Source organism: Hemitrygon akajei, chromosome 7 (genome assembly GCF_048418815.1).
Source record: "Hemitrygon akajei chromosome 7, sHemAka1.3, whole genome shotgun sequence".
Taxonomy (NCBI): Eukaryota; Metazoa; Chordata; class Chondrichthyes; order Myliobatiformes; family Dasyatidae; genus Hemitrygon; species Hemitrygon akajei.
In genome coordinates this window covers 163,363,909-163,384,751 of record NC_133130.1, presented here as the reverse complement: position 1 = coordinate 163,384,751, position 20,843 = coordinate 163,363,909, and the positions used below count along the sequence as shown (strand labels likewise).

Here is a 20,843-nt window from a genome sequence, read left to right as displayed (position 1 = left end):
GTATGTACACAACACATGAGGCCCCTGTACAGCAGACAGCTACCTATACAGTAAATTTTGCTCTCTGTACAAGATAGCCATCAAGGCCACAATTACAAAAATAGAACTAGATGTTACCCCTCAACCACCAAGGTACTCAAGCTGGACTACCCACCCCAGACATGCACCACAATTCTCTAAAGGAGCCTGCCAGTCATCCTAAATATCAAAACTTGGTGCTAGTTTACAAAGTTCAAAGGTAAAGCTTCACATAGAAGCCAATCATGGAGCCACCGTTTAACCAATTCACTATTGCTTTCACTTTCACCCCCCCCCCCCCACTTACTGCGAAGTATGGCCATTGAATACTAATCTAAACAATAGACAATAAGTGCAGATCTAAACAAACATAAAAATCAGCAACCCCGCCCTCAATACTCGATGGGCTGAATGGCCTAATTCTGCTCCAATGCCTTATGGTCTAATACCTGCCTAGAATTTGCTCCATCATACTTATCTTCTAAGGTGTGCCAGGCAAGAGGTGACTTTAAAAGCAAAACTTCAGGAAGCGTAGACTAATGGTCGTGCAGTGCTGGGACGCCTACACCTTCCAGAAAACAAGTCTCTATCCAGGATAACCTTAAAAACAATAAGGGAAAAATTATAAAGAACTGAACCATGGGAAGAACTGATTTCTCAGTCCAGCTGAAACACTCCCCTAACTAAACAGGGTGGTCATGCATTAGTTAACTTAACAGCACTCAAACAACCGTACTCACCCAGCCCCAGTTGTACCAAAAGGGAGGTAAATGGCAAAGCAACAGTGCACCACAAATCAATGTAACAAACAAGTAAAAGGCCTGTACACTACAAGAATCTATGGGCAAATGCAACTTAGGCCCTTTCTTTTGAAATAAAAAAAAATTGGACAAGCCCCCAACCTCGTCTCTCAGGAAGTAACACGAAAGAGTCAGGCCACAACAAGAATTACAAACAAAAGATATTTATTAAATTGAAGTTAAGGTAAGGGGAAAAGGATGACATGTGGTATGGTAGTGCTGGCTGCAGAATGGGAAAGAGGGAGTGGCAGTGGCCTTGTTTTAAAGCAATCCCCAGCAGATGCCAGCAATGGAAGGTGTCCCAGGGCACTGCAACACAAGTTAAAGAGGAAATACAGGCCAGGAAATGCACGGGACATATAAAAATGGCGCAGAGTTGAACTCTGAACTCTGGAATGCCCTGAGCTTTGGTAACACATTTTCATGTCAAGTGCATACTTACTAATGTGACTATGAATATTGTAGAGCTTAAGATCATAAGATTTCCCTATAAGCTTTGATGTTCTATCAATCTCCACTAAAATCGCCTCCACAGCTATCTGTGACAATGAGTTCCACAGATTCACCACTGTTCTAAACATGTCCCTCTATTCTGATGTTGTGCCTTCTGGTCCCAGACTTCCCCACTATAGGAAACATACTCTCCACATCTACTCTGTCTAGGCCTTTCAACTTTTGATAGGTTTCAATGAGGTAACCCTCATTCTTCTAACCTCCAGTAAGTACAGGCCTAGAGCCATCAAACACTCATCATCATAACCCTATCATTCCCTGGATATTTGTCGTGAACCACCTATGGACCCTGCCGTATGCTATCACATCCTTTCTTGGATAAGGGGCCTAAATTTCCTCACAATACTCCAAGTGCAGTCTGAACAATGCCTATAAAACCTCAGCATTTTATCCTTGCTTTTATATTCTAGTCCTCTCGAAATGAATGCTAGAGTTACATTTGCTTTCCTTTATCTGATTTAATTTCTAGATTTTATCAAGAAAAGCAGAGATGCCAGCACTGATCCCTGCAGAAAACCACTGGTCACAGACCTCCAGTCAGAAGAACACCTCTGTCTTCCATGGCAAAGCAAATTTTATAAAAATTTACCAAGTCATATTGGTCACACTTACCTCTAGGAACAACATCTTTGCAAATGCATTCTATCTACTGCCCTACCCTGATCAATCATCTTCAGTGCTTCCTCAAAAAAACCCAATCAACTCTGCAGTGGTACTTCCCCCACACAAAGCCACACTGACATCCCTAATAAGTCCATGCTTTTACTGTCTGTAAGAATCTGCTCCAGTAATTTCCTTGGCACTGATGTACCTGCCTATAATTTCCTGCTCTGTTTCCATGTCCCTTAAAGAAAGGGACATCAGTGGCTGTTCTCTAGTCTCCTAGGATCTTGTATGCAGCTAAAGAGGATACAAGGATCTCTGAAAGCCCTAGCAATTTCCTCCCTATCCATCTTTTGTACCCTTTTATAGATTCTATCAGAAATCTATCCTCTTGCCATTTACCTGTTATTTCTCTTCAGCAGTCACTGGAGGTAATCAGATATTATTGAGTAGGATTTGTTAATTGCTTTGGTTAGGCTGAAGCATGGCCAACAGGTGGGCCAGTGCCAAATTGTGCATCACAGAAATTATATTTTATTAATGCTTTTCAAGTCTGGCAATTTTCACCTTTCTGAACATCTAGAACTGATTGGCAATGCTGCATCGCTCTACAGTGATTTCACAGTGTTTGAAGCTGTCTTTGAAATGATTGCATATCAGGCTATCAATCCAGATGAGGAGCGGATGTGGACAGTGTGCAGGCTGATGTGATTAGTTAGATTGATAGCGTGGTCATTGCAGACCATGATGGGCTGAAGAGCCTGATATTATGCTGTACATTCTATCTTGTAACTAGTTCCTTTTTAATATGTCTCTCTTTGGGTGCTGCATTTCTCGGCTGCAATCTAGGGATGTGAGTGGTTCAGTTTGTGGCATCTACTGCAGAAACAACTGATCCAAGTTTCCATGGCATTACAAATTAGTCTGGGCTTGAAAGAGATAGTAGCCACAAAGAGCTTGTTAGCTGATGTGTGTAGGTGCTGAAGATACCTATGTAGTAACTGATGTACAGTATGTTTTGCTTCATCTGCTGTGGAATTGTATTTGGAATTTTTATATATAGATTTACCTTCAAAAATGATCAATTGTTGGGCTGAAGCTATTAATGTACAGTTGTTGGTGTGTTACTGGGTTCTATTGGATGGTGTGGGTCAGGGGAGATGGTGGGTGAGTGTTACTGATATCTTGGTCTCAGATTTTCTGCCGGCTGTTTTATTTCTAAAATAAATTTCAGACAGGGAAGGACAACCCAAGCTTTCTGGCAGATTGAGGCTAGAGCACAAAGAATGGAGATCAAACAAATATTGCGCATTCACACAATGGCCTGCCGTGTACATTGTCAGAAAGTCCCTGGTGGTTTGTAGTATGATGTAGCCGTAGACACTGCTCGATGTCAATGCGTGGCAGAATAATTACAATAGCTTTGTGCTTCTCTTCCAGGGTTACCACAGAAGACACTGGGCAGGCTGCTGTAAAGGTAAGACAGAAAACTTTCTCATTTTAATTCCACTGTAATGCAATGTCAATATTTGTACATTGTTACAATGAAGATTTTTCATGTTACAAGATGATCTTAATGTGATATAGTTCAATATAAAACAACATACAGCAGAGTACAAGCCTTTCAACACTTGATGTTGTGCTGACCCTTTAACCTACTCCAAGTTTCCTCTTGTGGTACTTGAAATTCTGTAAATTAAGTTATCAAATGTAATTTGAGTTCTGATAATGTTTTATACGCTTATATTCATAATTGAGTTCTAGCTTCTTCCACCTTCCTTTCCAGTCCGGATGAAGGCTCTTGACCTGAAACTTCGAATCTTTATTCCTCTCCATAGATGCTGCCTGTCTTGCTGAGTTCCTCCAGCATTTTGCATGTGTAATCTTTTTTTAATAAGTGAATAAGTTTGAGGCAATCTTTCTTTCCTTTCCTCATTTTGTGAATGACAGGACCCTGGAGAGTTACTGTACAATGGGATGCAAGTGCATAGCTTCTACAAAACAGGGAGACGGGGATGTTTGATATGCTTGCCTTCATTGGTCAGGTCACTAGCTACAGAAGATGTGATGTCATGTTGCAGCTGTGTAAGACATTGGTGAGGCTTCACTTGAAGTATTCTGTGCAGTTTTGGTTGTCCAGATATAGGAAGGATGTCATTAAGCTGGAGAGGGTGCAGAAAAAAAATCAAGGATGTTACCAGGACTGGAAGGCCGAGTTATAGAGTTTGAATAGGATGTGGGGTGACCTTGTAAAAGCATAAAAACGAGAGGGGCACAGATAAAGTAAATGGTCACAATCTTTTAATCAGGGTAGGGGAGCCTTAAACTAGAGGTTATAGAGAGGTCAGAGAGAAAACATTTAAAGTTGACCTAAGCAGCACTCAGGAAGTGGTAGAACAAACATTTAGACAGGTACAATTGTTAGGAAAGCTTTGGAGCAGGGGTTACCATCTGGGTCTATTGAGCCCTTGCTTAATGGTATTGGTCCATGGCATAAAATGGTTGGGAACCCTTAGGTTTAGAGGGATATAGTATGTAGGAAAGTTGGGACCAGCTCAGGTAGGTGACTTGGTCTGCATGCACAAGTTGGGCTTACTTCTGTGCTGAATTATACATCTGCCAAGGTAATATTTGCTTCAGTAAATGGGTAATATCTTCTCAAGCAGGAAGAGTTAAAAACAAATTCATGATAAGAGAAAATCTGAAGACACAGGAAATCCGAACAACAGACACAAAATGCTGGAGGAACTCAGTAGGCCAGGCAGCATCTAGGAAAAGAGTACAGTCGACGTTTTGGGCCGAGACACTTCATCAGGAGTTCTGATAAAGGGTCTCGTCCTGAAACGTTGAATGTTTACTCTTTTCCATAGATGCTGTATGGCCTGCTGAATTCCTCCAGCATTTAGTGCATGTTGCTCAGATTTCCTGTATCTGCAGATTTTCTCTTGTTTATCATTGTTTGGGAGATCACTTTCCACAATCTACCTCTTTATAATCTGACAGTTGATGTCAGCTCATGAATAAATTAATTCACGTTCTCATAAACTAATTCCATTCGCTGTGGCTTTCTTGCTACTTTTTGGAGTCCATATTCAGTTATTCCACCCATTTTCTCCAGTGGGAATTAAATCAGAGCCTTTCCAGACCAGGGTGATTTATTGATTTCATCATTACAGTCACTGAGGTTATTCAGGGGGAAATGCAGGAGCACCGATACCTCAACTGAGGTCACGCTAGCTTGTTCTTACAATGAGCTGGGGATGGCTGACGTGTGACTTGTAACAGAGCATTTTCATAGGACAAATTTATGTGTAGAATGTAGAACAACACAGCACAATACAGGCCTTTCAGCCCACAATCTTGTGCCACCTTTTAACCTATTCCAAGACCAATCTAATGCTTCCCTCCTACATAACCTTCTTTCATCCATGTTCCTATTAAAGAGTATATAAAATGCCCCTAATGTATCTGCCTCTACTGCCACGCCTGGCAGCATGTTCGATGCTCCCACCACTCTCTATGTAAATGAAAAAACTGCCTCTAACAATCCTACTATACTTTCCTCCAGTCACCTTAAATTTATGCCCTTTTGTATTAGCCATTTCCACCTTGGGAAAAAGTCTCTAGCTGTCCACTCAATTTATGCCTCTTATCATTTTGTGCGCACCTTATCATGTCACCTCTCGTCCTCCTCCTCTCTGAAGAGAAACTCCCTAGCTTGCTCCGAAACTCATTAAAGAGTGGAGGAAACAGAAACTGCAGCAACTTTTCCTTATAAAAGAAAGGCACTTTTTCCTGAAAATTGCAGTTTGTGGAGGGTAATTGCAAACAAACTTGGAGCATGAAGGTAGTTACTTATAGCATTGGTGGCACTTTGCTTGATTGATGAGGGAATTATCCAGTCTCCTCCTCCTCTGTCTGGCAGCCTTCCAAGAATGGTGAAGGCATGTGCTTGAAGCTTTCAGATCATGTTACAGAGTGCACGGCCACAGCTTTGTTATTAAGGAAATTACTGACATTTTTGCATTTAGTATCCTTGTCCCACTGCGTGCCTCCAACCCCAACACTACATAGTTATACTATCTGGCTATTAACCTTGTGCACAGAATGCCAAGTGCCGCTGAAATGGGATGTAAACTGCTCACCACTTACCTGGCTCTTTTACAACTGAATTATTCATACAGTTGTTCCTTTTAATGGCTTAGGAATGATCTGTAACAGCATATGTATTTTGGTATAATACACTAAAGCAAAGAGAGATAGTAACTGATTTTGAGCAGGCTGGAATTAAAATTAAATTACAATTCCTGTTTTCTGGATAACTGAGTTTACTGTTATCTGTCAAAATTTCATCAACATTCTCACAAGTCATCTACTTTCTTTCTGGGCATTTTCCTTACACCAGCCTACAAGCAAAACAAAAAAAATGCCTGTTGCTGGAAATCTGAAATTAAAGCAGTGTTCACCTTTGGCTAGAACAATTCAGTGGCTTACTCCTGAATCCCAAAGCTAATGTAGGCTCCAGGTTGGAAGGGATTTGTGTAGATCCAACCTTACAATACAACTGACTTCATAAAATTGTGATCATAAAAGGCTTTAGAGAAATGAAGGTCTTTCTTTCACTTACTTTCCAAGTCCACAGGCTTGCACAGTCCAGAGGTGGAATTATTATGAGGAATGAAGACATGAGAGAGTCAGTAAATGAAGAATGCTTGCATATCTGTCATCACAATCAAAGCATTAAATGCAGCAGAAATGGAGAGAAGCTGAGGGTCTCATGACATTGGCAATAATTACTATTACTGAAGAGAAAGGAGCATGCATAATGCCACCATTTAACAAAGAGAGGCGAGAGAAATAGGAATTGAGAGACCTGTTCACCTGTCATCTGTTGTCAGCAAGATCCCTAAATCTATGATTTGGAATGTGATAACAGGGTACCTATGAAACAAATTAGAATTAACAAAATTAAAAATGAAGATATATTTGGCAAAATCACCTACAGTTTGGCTCTGTTTTCTTGTCTGTTTCCCCTATATTATTGGTCTTGCAATCTTGAATATATTCAGTGATTCCATCTCAGTCCCTAGATGGAGAATTTGAAAGATTCACCTTACACTGAGAGAAATTTTTCGTCATCTCTGTCTTAAAGGGTTACTCCCTTATTTTGAAACTGTGACCCCCTAGTTCTAGATATTCAATCCCTCCAAACCTTTCAGCATCCAACCCCTTCAAGAAACACAGAACTGCCGCACAAAAAATAGGACATTCGGCCTATCTAGCCTAGGCCAGCCTGGTTTTCTGCCTAGTCCTATCTACCTGCACTAAGAACATAGCCCTCCATACCTCTCTTATCCATGTACTGTACCTATGCAAACTTCTCTTAAAAGTTACAATTGAACTTGCATCTACCACTTCTGCTCTCAGCTCATTCCACACCTGCACCACCCTCTGAGTGAAGATGTTCCCCCTCATGTTCTCCTTAAACATTTCACATTCATCCTTAACCCATTATCTCGAGTTCTAGTCTTTCCCAACATTAGTGGAAAAAACCTGCTTGCATTTATCCTATCTATACCCCTCATAATTTTTATACCTCTATCAGATCTCCCCTTTCTCCTGGGCTCTAGGGAATAAAGTCCTAACCTATTTAACCTTACCTTTAAATTAGATACTCAAGTCTCAGCAACATCCTTGTAAATTTTCTCTGCACTCTTTCAAGCTTATTAATATCCTTCCTGTAGGTTGCTGACCAGAAATGCACACAATACTCCATTATTATTGAGTATTAATAAGTATTAATTAATGAGTAATAATAAATTCACTAACATCTTATACAACTTCAACATCTTCTGATTTATGAAGGCCAGAATTCCAAAAACTCTCTTTACAACCCTATCTACCTGTATTGCCATTTTCAAGGAATTATGCATCTGTATTCCCAGATCCCTCTGTTCTACCACACTCCTCAGTGTCCAACTGTTTATTGTTTAAATGTTGTGTAAGATCACTTTGCAAGCTTTAATAGCCTTCCTCACTGTCCACTACACCCCAATCTTGGTGCCATCCACAAATTTGCTGATCCAGTTTACCATATTATTGTCTAATTCATTAGCAAAGATTTTAAACAACAAGGGGACCAGTTCTGATCCCTGTGGTACATCACCAGCCAAAGTCTCTAGTGAGAGAGACAACCATCTATTACCAGATGTTGACTACTCCCGCTAAGTCAACGTTGAATCTAATTGATTATGCCAAGCAATTGAACCTTCTGGACCAGCTCTTATTCACCTCAGTATCTTGTGTTGCAATAAATCATCTCCCATTCTTGTAAACTCCAGTTTTTACAGGCCCAACATGAATCCAAATCAAAATTAGCTTTAATATTACTGGCCTATGTTGTGAAATTTGTTGTTTTGTGGCAGCTGTACAGTGCATATATAATAAAAATACTATAAATTACAATAAGAAATATATATTAAAAATTTAAATATGTAATGCAAAAAGAGCAAAACGAAATAGTGAGGTCGTGTACGTGGGTTTATTGGACGTTCAGAAACCTGAAGGCAGAGACACAGAAGCTGTTAGTAAAATATTGGGTATGTATCTTCAGGCTCCTGTACCACTTCCTTAATGGTAGCAAGAGGGTATGTCCTGAGTGATGGGATCCTTAATAATAGATTCCACCTTCCTGAGGCATTGCCTTTTGAAGATGTCCTGGATGCTGGAGAGGCTGGTTCCCATATTGGAAGCTGGCTGAGTTTACAACCTTTTACAGCTTTTTCTGGTCCTTTGCAGTGGCCCCTCCATACCAGATAGTGATGCAACTTGTTAGAATGCTCTCCATGGTACATTGAAACATAGAAAACGTACAGTACAATACAGGTCCTTCGGCCTACAAAGCTGTGCCGAACATGTCCCTACCTTAGAACTACCTAGGCTTTACCCATAGCCCTCTATTTTTCTAAGTTCCATGTAGCCATCCATGAGTCTCTTAAAAGACCCTATCGTTTCTGCCTCCACCACCGCTGCCGGCAGCCCATTCAATGCGCTCATCACTCTCTGCGTAAAAAACCTATGCCTGACATCTCCTCTGTACCTACTTCCAAGCACCTTAAAACTACACCCTCTCATGCTAGCCAGTTCAGCCCTGGGGAAAAGCCTCTGACTATTCACACGATCAATACCTCTCATTATCTTGTACACCTCTATCAAGTCACCTCTCATCTTCCGTCACTCCAAGGAGAAAAGGCCAAGTTCACTCAACCTATTCTCATAAGGCACACTCCCCAGTCCAGGCAACATTCTTGTAAATCTCCTCTGCACCCTTTCTATGGTTTCCATGTCCTTCCTACAGTGAGGCAACCAGAATTGTGCACAGTACTCCAAGTGGGGTCTGGCCAGGGTCCTGTGTAGCTGTAACATCTGTAGAGATTTGCAAGAGACTTTAGTGGTTAGACCATAAGACATAGGAGCAGAATTAGGCCAACTGCTCCATCACATCTGCTCCGCCATTCAGTCATGTCTGATCCTTTTTTTAATCTCCTCCTCAACCCCAGTTACTGGCCTTCTCCCCATAACCTTTGATGCCATGTCCAATCAAGAACCTATCAATTTCTGCCTGAAATATACCCAACAACCTGGCCTCCACAGCTGCATGTGGCAAGAAATTTCACAAATTCACCACCTTTTGGCTAAAAAAATTTCTCTGCATCTCTGTTTTAAAAGGGCGCCCCTCAATCCTGAGGCAGTGCCCTCTTGTCCTAGACTCTCCCACCCTGGGAAACATCCTTTCATATCTACTCAATCAATCAATAATCAATCATGGATTATTGATTACCTGACCAACACTGTGTGTCAGGCAGAGTGGTCAGCAGCACTGGGGCTCCACAGGGGACTGTCCTGTCTCCCTTTCTCTTCACTATCTACACCTCGGACTTCAACCACTTCACAGAGTCTTGTCATCTTCAGAAGTTTTCTGATGACTCTGCCATAATTGGATGCATCAGCAAGGGAGATGAGGCGGAGTACAGGACGACGGTGGGAAACTTTGTCACATGGTGCAAGCAGAATCATCTGCAGCTTATTGTGAAGAAGACTAAGGAGCTGGTGGTGGACCTGAGGAGGGCTAAGGCACTGGTGACCCCTGTTTCCATCCAAGGGGTCAGTGTGGACATGGTGGAGAATTACAAATACCTGGGGATACGAATTGACAATAAACTGGACTGGTCAAAGAACACTGAGGCTGTCTACAAGAAGGGTCAGAGCCGTCTTTACTTCCTGAGGAGACTGAGGTCCTTTAACATCTGCCGGGCGATGCTGAGGATGTTCTACGAGTCTATGGTGGCCAGTGCTATCATTTTTGCTGTTGTGTGCTGGGGCAGCAGGCTGAGGGTAGCAGACACCAACAGAATCAACAAACTCATTCGTAAGGCCAGTGATGTTGTGAGGGTGGAACTGGACTCTCTGACGGTGGTGTCTGAAAAGAGGATGCTGTCCAAGTTGCATGCCATCTTGGACAATGTCTCCCATCCACTCCATAATGTACTGGTTAGGCACAGGAGTACATTCAGCCAGAGACTCATTCCACCAAGATGCAACAATGAGCGTCATAGGAAGTCATTCCTGCCTGTGGCCATCAAACTTTACAACTCCTCCCTGGAGTGTCAGACACCCTGAGCCAATAGGCTGGTCCTGGACTTATTTCCACTTGGCATAACTTACTTATTATTATTTAATTATTTATGGTTTTATATTGCTATATTTCTACTCTATTCTTGGTTGGTGCGACTGTAACGAAACCCAATTTCCCTCGGGATCAGTAATGTCTGTCTGTCTGTCTAGGCCTTTCAACATTCAATGAGATCCCCCTCATCCTTCTGAATTCCAGCGACCCAGAGCCATCAAATGTTCCTCATATGATAACCCTTTCATTCCTGGAATCGTCCTTGCAAACCCCCTCTAGACCCTCTCCAATGCCAGCACATCTTTTCTAAGGTGAGAGGCCAAAACTGTTCCCAGTACTCAAGGTGAGGCCTCACAGTGCCTTATAAAGCCTCAGGATCACATCCCTGTTCTTGTATTCTAGACCTCTTGAAATGAATGCTAACATTGCATTTGCCTTCCTCACCACCGACTCAACCTGCAAGTTAACCTTTAGGGTGTTATGCACAAGGACTTCCAAGTCACTCTGCATCTCAGGTTCCTGGATTTTCTCCCTGTTTAGAAAATAGTCGGCACATTTTTTTCTACTATCAAAGTGCATGACCATGCATTTTCCATGTTTAGTTAGTCTTCACATAGTTCACAGAGCCATTTGTTCTATTGTGTAAACTACAGTACCTGTGGTATAATGAATAGTTTGGTAAGCTCCCTGCTGTAGGTGTTAAAGAGCAAGTGTCAAATGAACTTCATAAAACACAATGTCTCAAAAATACGTAAAGTCTCAAAAAGTTGCTTGAATTGTTTGAATCCTGGTGCATCAAAGTGAGTGGCACTGAAGGGAGCTTTTCACAAAGGGACAAATGGAATGAATTGCCAAATGAAAGCGATTTTCGTTGTTGAACTAAATTGCTGTTTTTCTCATTGATGGCAGCCAATATTTTACAAGAGTTTGGCGGGGTCGCAGGTCATGCTGAGCAGCTTGGTGAACCAAGCCCGGGCCATGCTGGATGAACAGGCTCGCCATCTACTGAATGAGCAGGAGCAAGCCACGATGGCCTATTATCTTAATGAATACACGGAGAGCAACATAAGTGTTCAGGCATTGGTAATGGCCCTCTTTGAGCTTCTGAATACCCATGCAAAGGTAACTGCTCTGTTATTCAGCACACCCTCTCCTGGGAAATAGATTCCAAACACGACTCACCTATTTCATCTCATCAATCCCTCTGATTACTGCTTCAACTGAGAGCTTTTAGGTCAACCAAAATGGATATTCATTTGGAAGATGTATTACTGCATTATTGGCTGAATTTTCAACATTTGGGTAGTGTTTTCTCATACATATTAAAATGGCCTTCTACAGGAGCGGGCAGCGGAGTGCGCAGGAGCAGAGTGCTGGGCTTTGGCTCAGCGGGCTTCGGCGCAAGAGGACTTCGGCAAGAAGCCTGCTTTTCATTTATTCTGATTAATCTGGGATCAGGTAATGGGGGAGACGGTTAGAGCAGTGGTGTGCTCCGTATGCAGTATGTGGGAGGTCAGGGTCAACACAGTTGTCCCTGATGACCACGCCTGCAATAGGTGCATCCAGCTGCAGCTCCTATCAGACCGAGTTAAGGAATTGGAGCAGGAGCTGGATAAACTATGGATCATTCGGGAGGCAAAGGCAGAGATAGATAAGAGTTATCGGGAGGCAGTCACACCGAAAAGACAGGAGGTGACAGTCAAGAGAGGCAGGGGGAGCAGACAGAGAGAGAAGAGCACCCCTGTGGCCGTTCCCATCAAAAATAAGTATACCGTTTTGGATACTGTTGGTGGGGATGACCTACCAGGAACAAGCTGCAGTGGTCCTGTCTCTGCCACTGAGGTTGGACCCGTGACTAGGAAGGGGAGGAGGGAAGAGAAGAGAGCGGTAGTGATAGGGGATTCTATAGTCAGGGGGACGGATAGGAGATTTTGTGGGGAAGATCGGGAGTCTTGGATGGTATGTTGCTTCCCTGGTGCCGGGGTCCAAGACATCTCAGATCGGGTGCAGGTTATTCTCGAGAGGGAGGGCAAGAATCCAGATGTTGTGGTCCATGTAGGGACCAATGACGTGGGTAGGATGAGTGAGGGGGTCCTGCGTAGGGAGTTCAGGGAGTTAGGTGCAAAGCTGAAGAGCAGGACCTCCAGGGTAACAATCTCAGGATTGCTACCTGTGCCACGTGTGAGTGAGGCAAGGAACAGAAGGATTATACAGATTAATACATGGCTGAGAGGATGGTGCAGGAGGGAGGGTTTCAGGTTTGTAGATAATTGGGCCTTGTTCCAGGGAAGGTGGGATCTGTTCCGAAGGGACGGTTTACACCTGAACTGGAGCGGTACTAACATTCTTGCAGGGAAGTTTGCTAGAGCTTCTTGGGGGGGGGGGTTAAACTAAATTTCCAGGGGGCGGGGATCCAGAATGTGAGAGTGGATAGCGAGAGGAAGAATAAAGGACAGGTGGGGACTACACGGTTCCGGAATATTAAGTGTGTAGTAGAGGAAGGTGGGGCGGAACAAGTGATAAGGAGGACTCGTGTACAGAGGGATGGTCTGACGGAACATGGAGTTAAATGTGTTGAAAGAATAAGTAAATGTAGGAAGGACAACAAAATTCTAGGGGCGTATAGCCCGATGGGAGTTCGGGGAGCTGGGTTAAGCACAATAGGCAGCGATTCAAACAGAGAGAGGAGAAATGGGTTAAAAATTCTATATCTGAATGCACGAAGTGTCAGGAATAAGGCAGATGAGCTTGAAGCCCAGGTGCGAATGGGTAACTATGATGTTGTTGGGATAACGGAGACATGGCTGCAGGGAGATCAGACCTGGGAAATGAATGTACAAGCGTATACGTGCTATCGTAGGGACAGAAATGTGGGCAGAGGGGGTGGGGTGGCCCTGTTGGTGAGGAATCAGATTCAGTCCTTTGCAAGGGGGGACATAGGGTCAGGAGAAGTAGAGTCTGTGTGGATAGAACTGAGGAACAGTAAGGGCAAAAGGACCCAAATGGGTGTTGTCTACAGGCCACCAAACAGTAGCATGGATATTGGGTGCGTTGAATAGGGAGTTAACATTGGCATGTGGCAAAGGTAATGTCGCAGTAGTTATGGGGGATTTCAACATGCAGGTGAACTGGGAGAATCAGGTTGGTGCTGGACCACAGGATAGGGAGTTTGTAGAGTGCCTACGGGATGCATTCTTGGAACAACTTGTACGAGAGCCGACCAGGGACAAGACTATTCTGGATTTAGTGTTATGTAATGAACAGGATTTGATAAGCGATCTCGCAGTAAAGGAGCCATTAGGAGGTAGTGATCACAATATGATAAGCTTTTATCTGCAATTTGAGAAGGATAAGGGCAACTCGGAGATGTCAGTGTTGCAGATGAACAGGGGAAACTATGGAGCCATGAGGGAGGAGCTGGCCAAAGTTGACTGGACGGATAGCCTAGCAGAAAAGACAGTGGAACAGCAATGGCAGGTATTCTAGGGAATAATGCACAAGGTGCAAAATCAATTCATCCCCCAGAGAAGGAAGGATTCAAAGGGGGGAAAGGGGCCTCAGTGGTTGACAAAGGAAGTCAGAGACTGCATAGCATTAAAAAAAAAGGAAATATGACAGAGCTAAGGTGAGTGGGAGGACAGATGATTGGGAAGTTTTTAAGGAACAACAGAACTTAACTAAAAAGACAATATGGGGAGAAAAAATGAGGTACGAAAGCAAGCTAGCCAGGAATATAAAGGAAGATAGCAAAAGCTATTTTAGGTATGTGAAGAGAAAGAAGATAGTTAAGAACAATGTTGGGCCCTTGAAGAATGAATTGGGTGAAATTGTTAAGGGAAACAGAGAAATGGCAGAAGAATTTAATGAGTACTTTAGATCTGTTTTCACTAAGGAAGACACAAGCAATCTCCCAGATGTATGGATGGGCCAAGGACATAGGGTAACAGAGGAAATGAAACAGATTGACATTCGGAAGGAAACGGTGATGAGAAGACTGATGGGACTGAAGGCTGACAAATCCCCAGGTCCAGATGGTCTGCACCCTAGGGTACTAAAGGAGGTGGCCCTGGAAATTGCGGATGCATTGGTAATCATTTTCCAATGTTCCTTAGATTCAGGATCAGTTCCTGAGGATTGGAGAATGGCTAATGTTATCCCACTTTTTAAGAAAGGAGGGAGGGAGAAAACAGAGAACTATCGACCTGTCAGCCTGACATCGGTGGTGGGAAAGATGCTAGAGTCCATTATTAAGGATGAAATAGTGGCATATCTAGATAGCAGTGATAGGATTGGGCCGAGCCAGCATGGATTTACCAAGGGTAAGTCATGCTTGACTAATCTGTTGGAGTTTTTCGAGGATGTAACCAGGAAGTTAGACGGGGGAGATCCAGTGGATGTAGTGTACCTCGATTTTCAGAAGGCATTTGATAAGGTCCCACATAGAAGATTGGTGGGTAAAATCAAAGCTCAGGGCATCGGGGGGAAGGCATTGACATGGATAGAAAACTGGTTGGCAGATAGAAAGCAAAGGGTAGCGGTGAATGGGTGTTTCTCGGAATGGCAGGTGGTAACTAGTGGGGTGCCACAGGGCTTGGTATTGGGACCACAGCTGTTTACCATTTACGTTAACGATTTGGATGAAGGCATAGAAAATAACATCAGCAAATTTGCTGATGATACTAAGCTGGGTGGCAGTGTGACATGTGATGAGGATGTTAGGAGAATTCAGGGTGACTTGGATAGGCTGGGTGAGTGGGCAGATACTTGGCAGATGGCGTTTAATGTGAATAAGTGTGAGGTTATCCACTTTGGGAGTAAGAACAGGAAGGCAGATTATTATCTGAATGGTATAGAGTTGGGTAAGGGAGTAATACAAAGAGATCTCGGAGTCCTTGTTCATCAGTCACTGAAGGTGAATGAGCAAGTGCAGCAGGCAGTGAAGAAGGCTAGTGGAATGTTGGCCTTTATTACAAAGGGAATTGAGTACAAGAGCAAGGAAATCCTCTTGCATTTGTACAGAGCCCTGGTGAGACCACACCTGGAGTATTGTGTACAGTTTTGGTCTCCAGGGTTAAGGAAGGACATCCTGGCTGTAGAGGAAGTGCAGCGTAGATTCACAAGGTTAATTCCTGGGATGTCTGGACTGTCTTACGCAGAGAGGTTAGAGAGACTGGGCTTGTACACGCTGGAATTAAGGAGATTGAGAGGGGATCTGATGGAAACATATAAGATTATTAAGGGATTGGACAAGATAGAGGCAGGAAATATGTTCCAGATGCTGGGAGAGTCCAGTACCAGAGGGCATGGTTTGAGAATAAGGGGTAGGTCATTTAGGACAGAGTTAAGGAAAAACTTCTTCTCCCAGAGAGTTGTGGGGGTCTGGAATGCACTGCCTCTGAAGGTAGTGGAGGCCAATTCTCTGGATGCTTTCAAGAAGGAGCTAGATAGGTATCTTATGGATAGGAGAATCAAGGGATATGGGGACAAGGCAGGAACCGGGTATTGATAGGAATTGATCAGCCATGATCTCAAAATGGCGGTGCAGGCTCGAAGGGCCGAATGGTCTACTTCTGCACCTATTGTCTATTGTCTATAAATAAGTAATAACTGAAGCCAAATCCTCATGATAGGTCATGAAAAATTGTAATACATAATGATTGATATCTGAACAGTCATATTTGTCAATTGACAAGGTCTTCAAATGAGGCAGCTATTAAGTAAAGTAGGATGGTGTATGGATTTTTAAATACACACTTCATGGGGCTGGTTTAGTATCAAATGTACCATCACTTATTTTCTATAATAGAAATGTTTCAAAGTTCTTTGCAAGTCACATGGGGAGAAGGCAGGAGATTGGGGCTGAGAGGAAAATTGGATTAGCCATATGAAATGGTGGAGCAAATTTGATGGGCCAGATGGCCTAATTGTGTTCCTAAATCTTACGGTCTTATGGTCCAGATTTCAGAATCATATGCCGAGAATTTGGAAAATTTGAACGAAGTGAACATGACATTGGTTGATTTTGGACTACTGGAAAATGATGCTAGTGAGATAGTAATGGGGGATAAATCAATGGTAGATGAGCTTAATAAGTACTATGTATCTATCTTCACTGTGGAAGACACTAGCAGTGTGCCAGGGGTCCATGAGGTTAGGTAGCAGGTGTGAGTGCCATTGCTATTACAAAGGAAAAAGTGCTTGGCAAACTGAAAGGTCTTAAGGTGGATAAAACACCTGGACCAGCTGGACTACATCCCAGAGTCCTGAGAGAGGTTGCTGAAGAGATAACAGATGCATTGGTCATGAATTTTTCAAGAATCACTTGATTCTGGCATGAACGGAAGATTGCAAATGTCACTCCACTCTTTAAGAAGGGAGGAAGACAAACAAAAGTAAATTATAGACCAGTTAGCCTAACCTCAGTGGTTGGGTAAGTGTTGGAGTCTATGATTAACGATGAAGTTTTGGAGTACTTGGAGACTGATGATAAAATAAGTCAAAGTCAGTGTGGATTCTGTGAAGAAAAATCTTGCCTGACAAATCTGTTAGACTTCTTCAAGGAAGTAACAAGCAGGGTGGACAAAGGAGAGAGTAGATGATAGTTACTTGGATTTTCAAAAGGCATTTGATAAAGTGTCACACGTGAGGCTGCTGAACAATATAAAATCCTATGGTGTTACAGGAAAGATAGTGGCATGGATAGAGGAATGGCTGACAGGCAGGAGGTAGTGAGTGGGAATAAATGGGGCCTTTTCTGGTTGGCTGCCAGTGACTAGTGGTGTTCCTCAGGGGTCAGTATTGGGATCACTACTTTTCACATTGTTTGTCAGTGATTTAGATAATGAAGTTGATGTCTTTGAGGCAAAGTTTGCAGATGATACGAAGATATGTGGAGGGGTAGGTAGTGCTGTGGAAACAACGTGATTGCAGCAGGACTTAGACAAATTGGAAGAATGGGCAAAAAAGTGGCAGATGGAATACAGTGTTGGGAAATGTATGGTGCATTTTGGTAAAAGGAGTAATAGTGTAGACTATTATCTAATTGGGAGAAAATTCTAACCTCAGAGCTGCAGGGAGTATTAGGAGTCCTTGCGTAAGACTCCCAGAAGGTTAATTTACAGGTGAGTCTGTGGTAAAGAAGGCAAATGCAATGTTGTCATTTATTTCAAGTGGATTACGATATGAAAACAAGGAGATACTGCTGAGGCTTCATAATACACCATTCAAGCCACACTTGGAGTATGGTCAACTGTTTTTGGCCCCATATCCTAGAAAGGCTGTGATTCCGGGAATGAAGGGGTTCACCTATGATGAACATTTGGCAGCTTTGGGCTTGTATTCACTGGAACAGAAGAATTTGAGAGGATCTCTTTGAAACCTATCTAATGTTGAAAGGACTAGATAGGGTGGATGTGGAGAGGATGTTTCCTATGATGGGGGTATCTAGAATTAGAGGGCACAGCCTCAAAATTGAGGGGTGACCTTTTTAGAACAGAGGTAAGGAGGAATTTTTTAGCCAGAGAGTAGTGAATCTGTGGAATGATCTGCCATAGCTTGCAATGGAGGCCATCTCCATGGATATATTTAAAGCAGATGTTGATAGTTTCCTAATCGGTCAGGGCCTCAGAGGATATGGTGAGAAGGCAGGAGTATGGGGTTGAGTGGGATCTGGGAATGGCAGACCAGACTCAATGAACTGAATGGCCTAGTTCTGCTACTATGTCTTATGTTCTTAAGGACATACTCAACAGGGTGACTACATCGGTGAAGAGAGAAATCTGAACGAAAGTGAAACATGATATACTCAGTCAGTGGAGAGAGCTCCACACCCTTCATTAGAAAACTAATAGTTTATTGACCAAAAATATAAAGCCTCTTCTTCCTGCTGATGCTACCTGATGCGCTGAGTATTTCCAGTAAATTGTCAGATGCAAATTCACATGTTTCTGGTGAACACAGCTGCAAACCAGGACAGGATATCTGAACCATACCCTCCCCCTGGCCCAAGGTCTGTATTGATTAGAAGGAAGTAGTTGCTGCAAATCTTATGACTGCAATAAAAAGTCTGAAGAGGCTAAGTAAAGAATTTTTTGCTTTGAAGATTTGTGCCACAGCATTTTGATGCTCTGTCCCTGGTTCCAGATCGATCAGTCTGTTAGAAGCCATGTTTAAGGCAGGACACCCAACTACCCACCCAAACCACTGGCAGAGAGTTGCTAAAAACATGGATATAAGCACATGCGGGTGGGTTGCTGTGGAAATCCACAGAGATGGATTGGGGGAAACAAAGTCAAGGATGTCCATTGTGAGACTTGTCCCAGAATGATAAAATGGCTGGTCATCCATTCAGTCTCGGTGTCTCAGGCGATACAGGATAAAATGTAACACGGGTAATAAGAATTTGAATGTTGTAAGTTTCACCTTGTGATTACACCAAAGGCACATGTAAAATTGGTCCTTCTGTCCATCTGGGTAGTATCCAACTCAATGGCATGAGTATCAGTCAATTTCTTTAACTTCCGGAAATTTCATCCCCCTTCCTCCTCTCTTTTTCCATTCCCATTCCCTCTCCCACCCCTTCTCTTCTCCTCACCTGCCTATTACTACCCTCTGGTTTCCTTTCTCCCATGGTTTCTTGTCCTCTCCTATCAAATTCCTTCTTCTTCAGCCCTTTATTTTCCAGCTTCTTACTTCATTCCCCTCAATTACCCACCCACCTTCTCCCTCACATAGTCTCATCTTCTAGTTTGTGCTCCTTCCCCTCCCCCTACCTTCTTATTCTGGCTTCTTCCTCCTTCCCTTCCAGTCCTGATGAAGGCTCTAGGCCCAAATTGTGAACTGTTTACTTCCCTCCATAGGTGCTGTCTGACCTACTGAGTTCCTACAGCATTTGTGTGTGTTGCTCAAGATTTCCAGCACCTTCAGAATTTCTGTGTTTAACATTGTAATGTTGTTATGTTCTTTATTGTTTGTTAGTTCTCCCTGCTGTCAGAAGTCCGAAGTATAATTACTCCTCAGGATTTGGATAGATTCGATAGCTTGGTACTGAGGCGTGAGATTGAGTCAATGAAAACTCAACAGAACTCTAGTATCGGAACAGATTCCTACTCTGCCTTGTCCTATGGAGAGACAGCTTCATCTTCCGGCAGTTACTATACATCTACCACCCTCAGTTCTGCCAGGGTAAGTGTTTACGGTGGGAGGATGTTACTGCTTCATGCTCCATCTGCTTGTGATCCAAAGAGGAACATTTTATCAAGTCTATGGGTAATTCCCTGCCATAACCAGTCCAGTTTGGGAGTGTCTGAAATCTGCACAATGGAAAATAGAGTTTGGAATTTGCCTTTAAAAAGCAACTAAAATCCACCAAGCTTTATTGGATGAGTTGTGGAAACAGTTTACTCAATCTAAGCTCTGTTCCAACTTCACCGATACCACTGGTCACTCACTACAATCTGGGATGGTCACTGCAATGCTTGTCTCTCACCCAACTGTGTTTTAACTGCTTTCCACTCATTACCAGAACCATCTGGCTAATAATGTTTTCAATCTACAAGCATTTTGCTTCACAGAAAATTAGAATATTCACCATGGAAAACTAATGTAGTGGGCTCTGAGTTTTTTGAAGAGGTATAAAGCAACCAGGTGGTCCCACCTTGTTTGGAACTAATCCTGCAGAAAGTATGGGGAAGACATGGTCAGATACCTCTCGCTCCACACACACACACATACAGAGGCAAATCCCCACGCGTGGTCTTGCAGCAGTATTGTGAACTTTGCTACCGTTGGTCATCTCATATCTCTGTGCTAATTCTTTTGATACCAAATGTTTGCAGGAACGCCTATTGTGGTTAATAGATCTTCTGGAGGTACAGCTTTCCACTATGTGACATGAGTGCTGTGGTTTGCGGAGTGACCAGGGGCTCAATATGTTTGCTGCCCCCAGTGTTCAACTGAGTGCCATGTCTCTCCAGTGTGTGCACTTCTGATGGGCTTGGCTTGCTGTTTGCCTCATGTGTTTTGTGAATGCTGCATGTTCCTTGGTTCTTTTACTTTTTCTGTGTCAGAATGCTTCACATTATAAACACAGAGTAATGGTTCAGTGAAGGAAACATTAGCTGTAGAAGTTCTGATTCACTGGTGTTTGAGCAGTGAATATTTTGGTTCTGTGTGGCATCTCCTATTGATGATTTTAGTCATATTGTAATTTCAGAGAACCTCTC

General features: G+C 43.0%; 1 protein-coding gene across 5 annotated transcripts in view; it reads left to right on the top strand.

The window, feature by feature from the left end:
• The window catches only part of whrna (whirlin a), a 180,385-nt gene that overhangs the window by 117,180 nt on the left and 42,362 nt on the right, over positions 1 to 20,843 (top strand). For 4 of the 5 annotated variants that reach the window (XM_073052449.1, XM_073052450.1, XM_073052446.1 and 1 more), the window contains 3 exons: positions 3,375 to 3,411; positions 11,530 to 11,742; positions 19,597 to 19,803. In XM_073052449.1, the coding sequence (XP_072908550.1) occupies positions 3,375 to 3,411; positions 11,530 to 11,742; positions 19,597 to 19,803 (457 nt within the window). The remainder of the gene's footprint in view (positions 1 to 3,374; positions 3,412 to 11,529; positions 11,743 to 19,596; positions 19,804 to 20,843) is intronic. The other variant, XM_073052448.1, reaches the window with a different exon arrangement.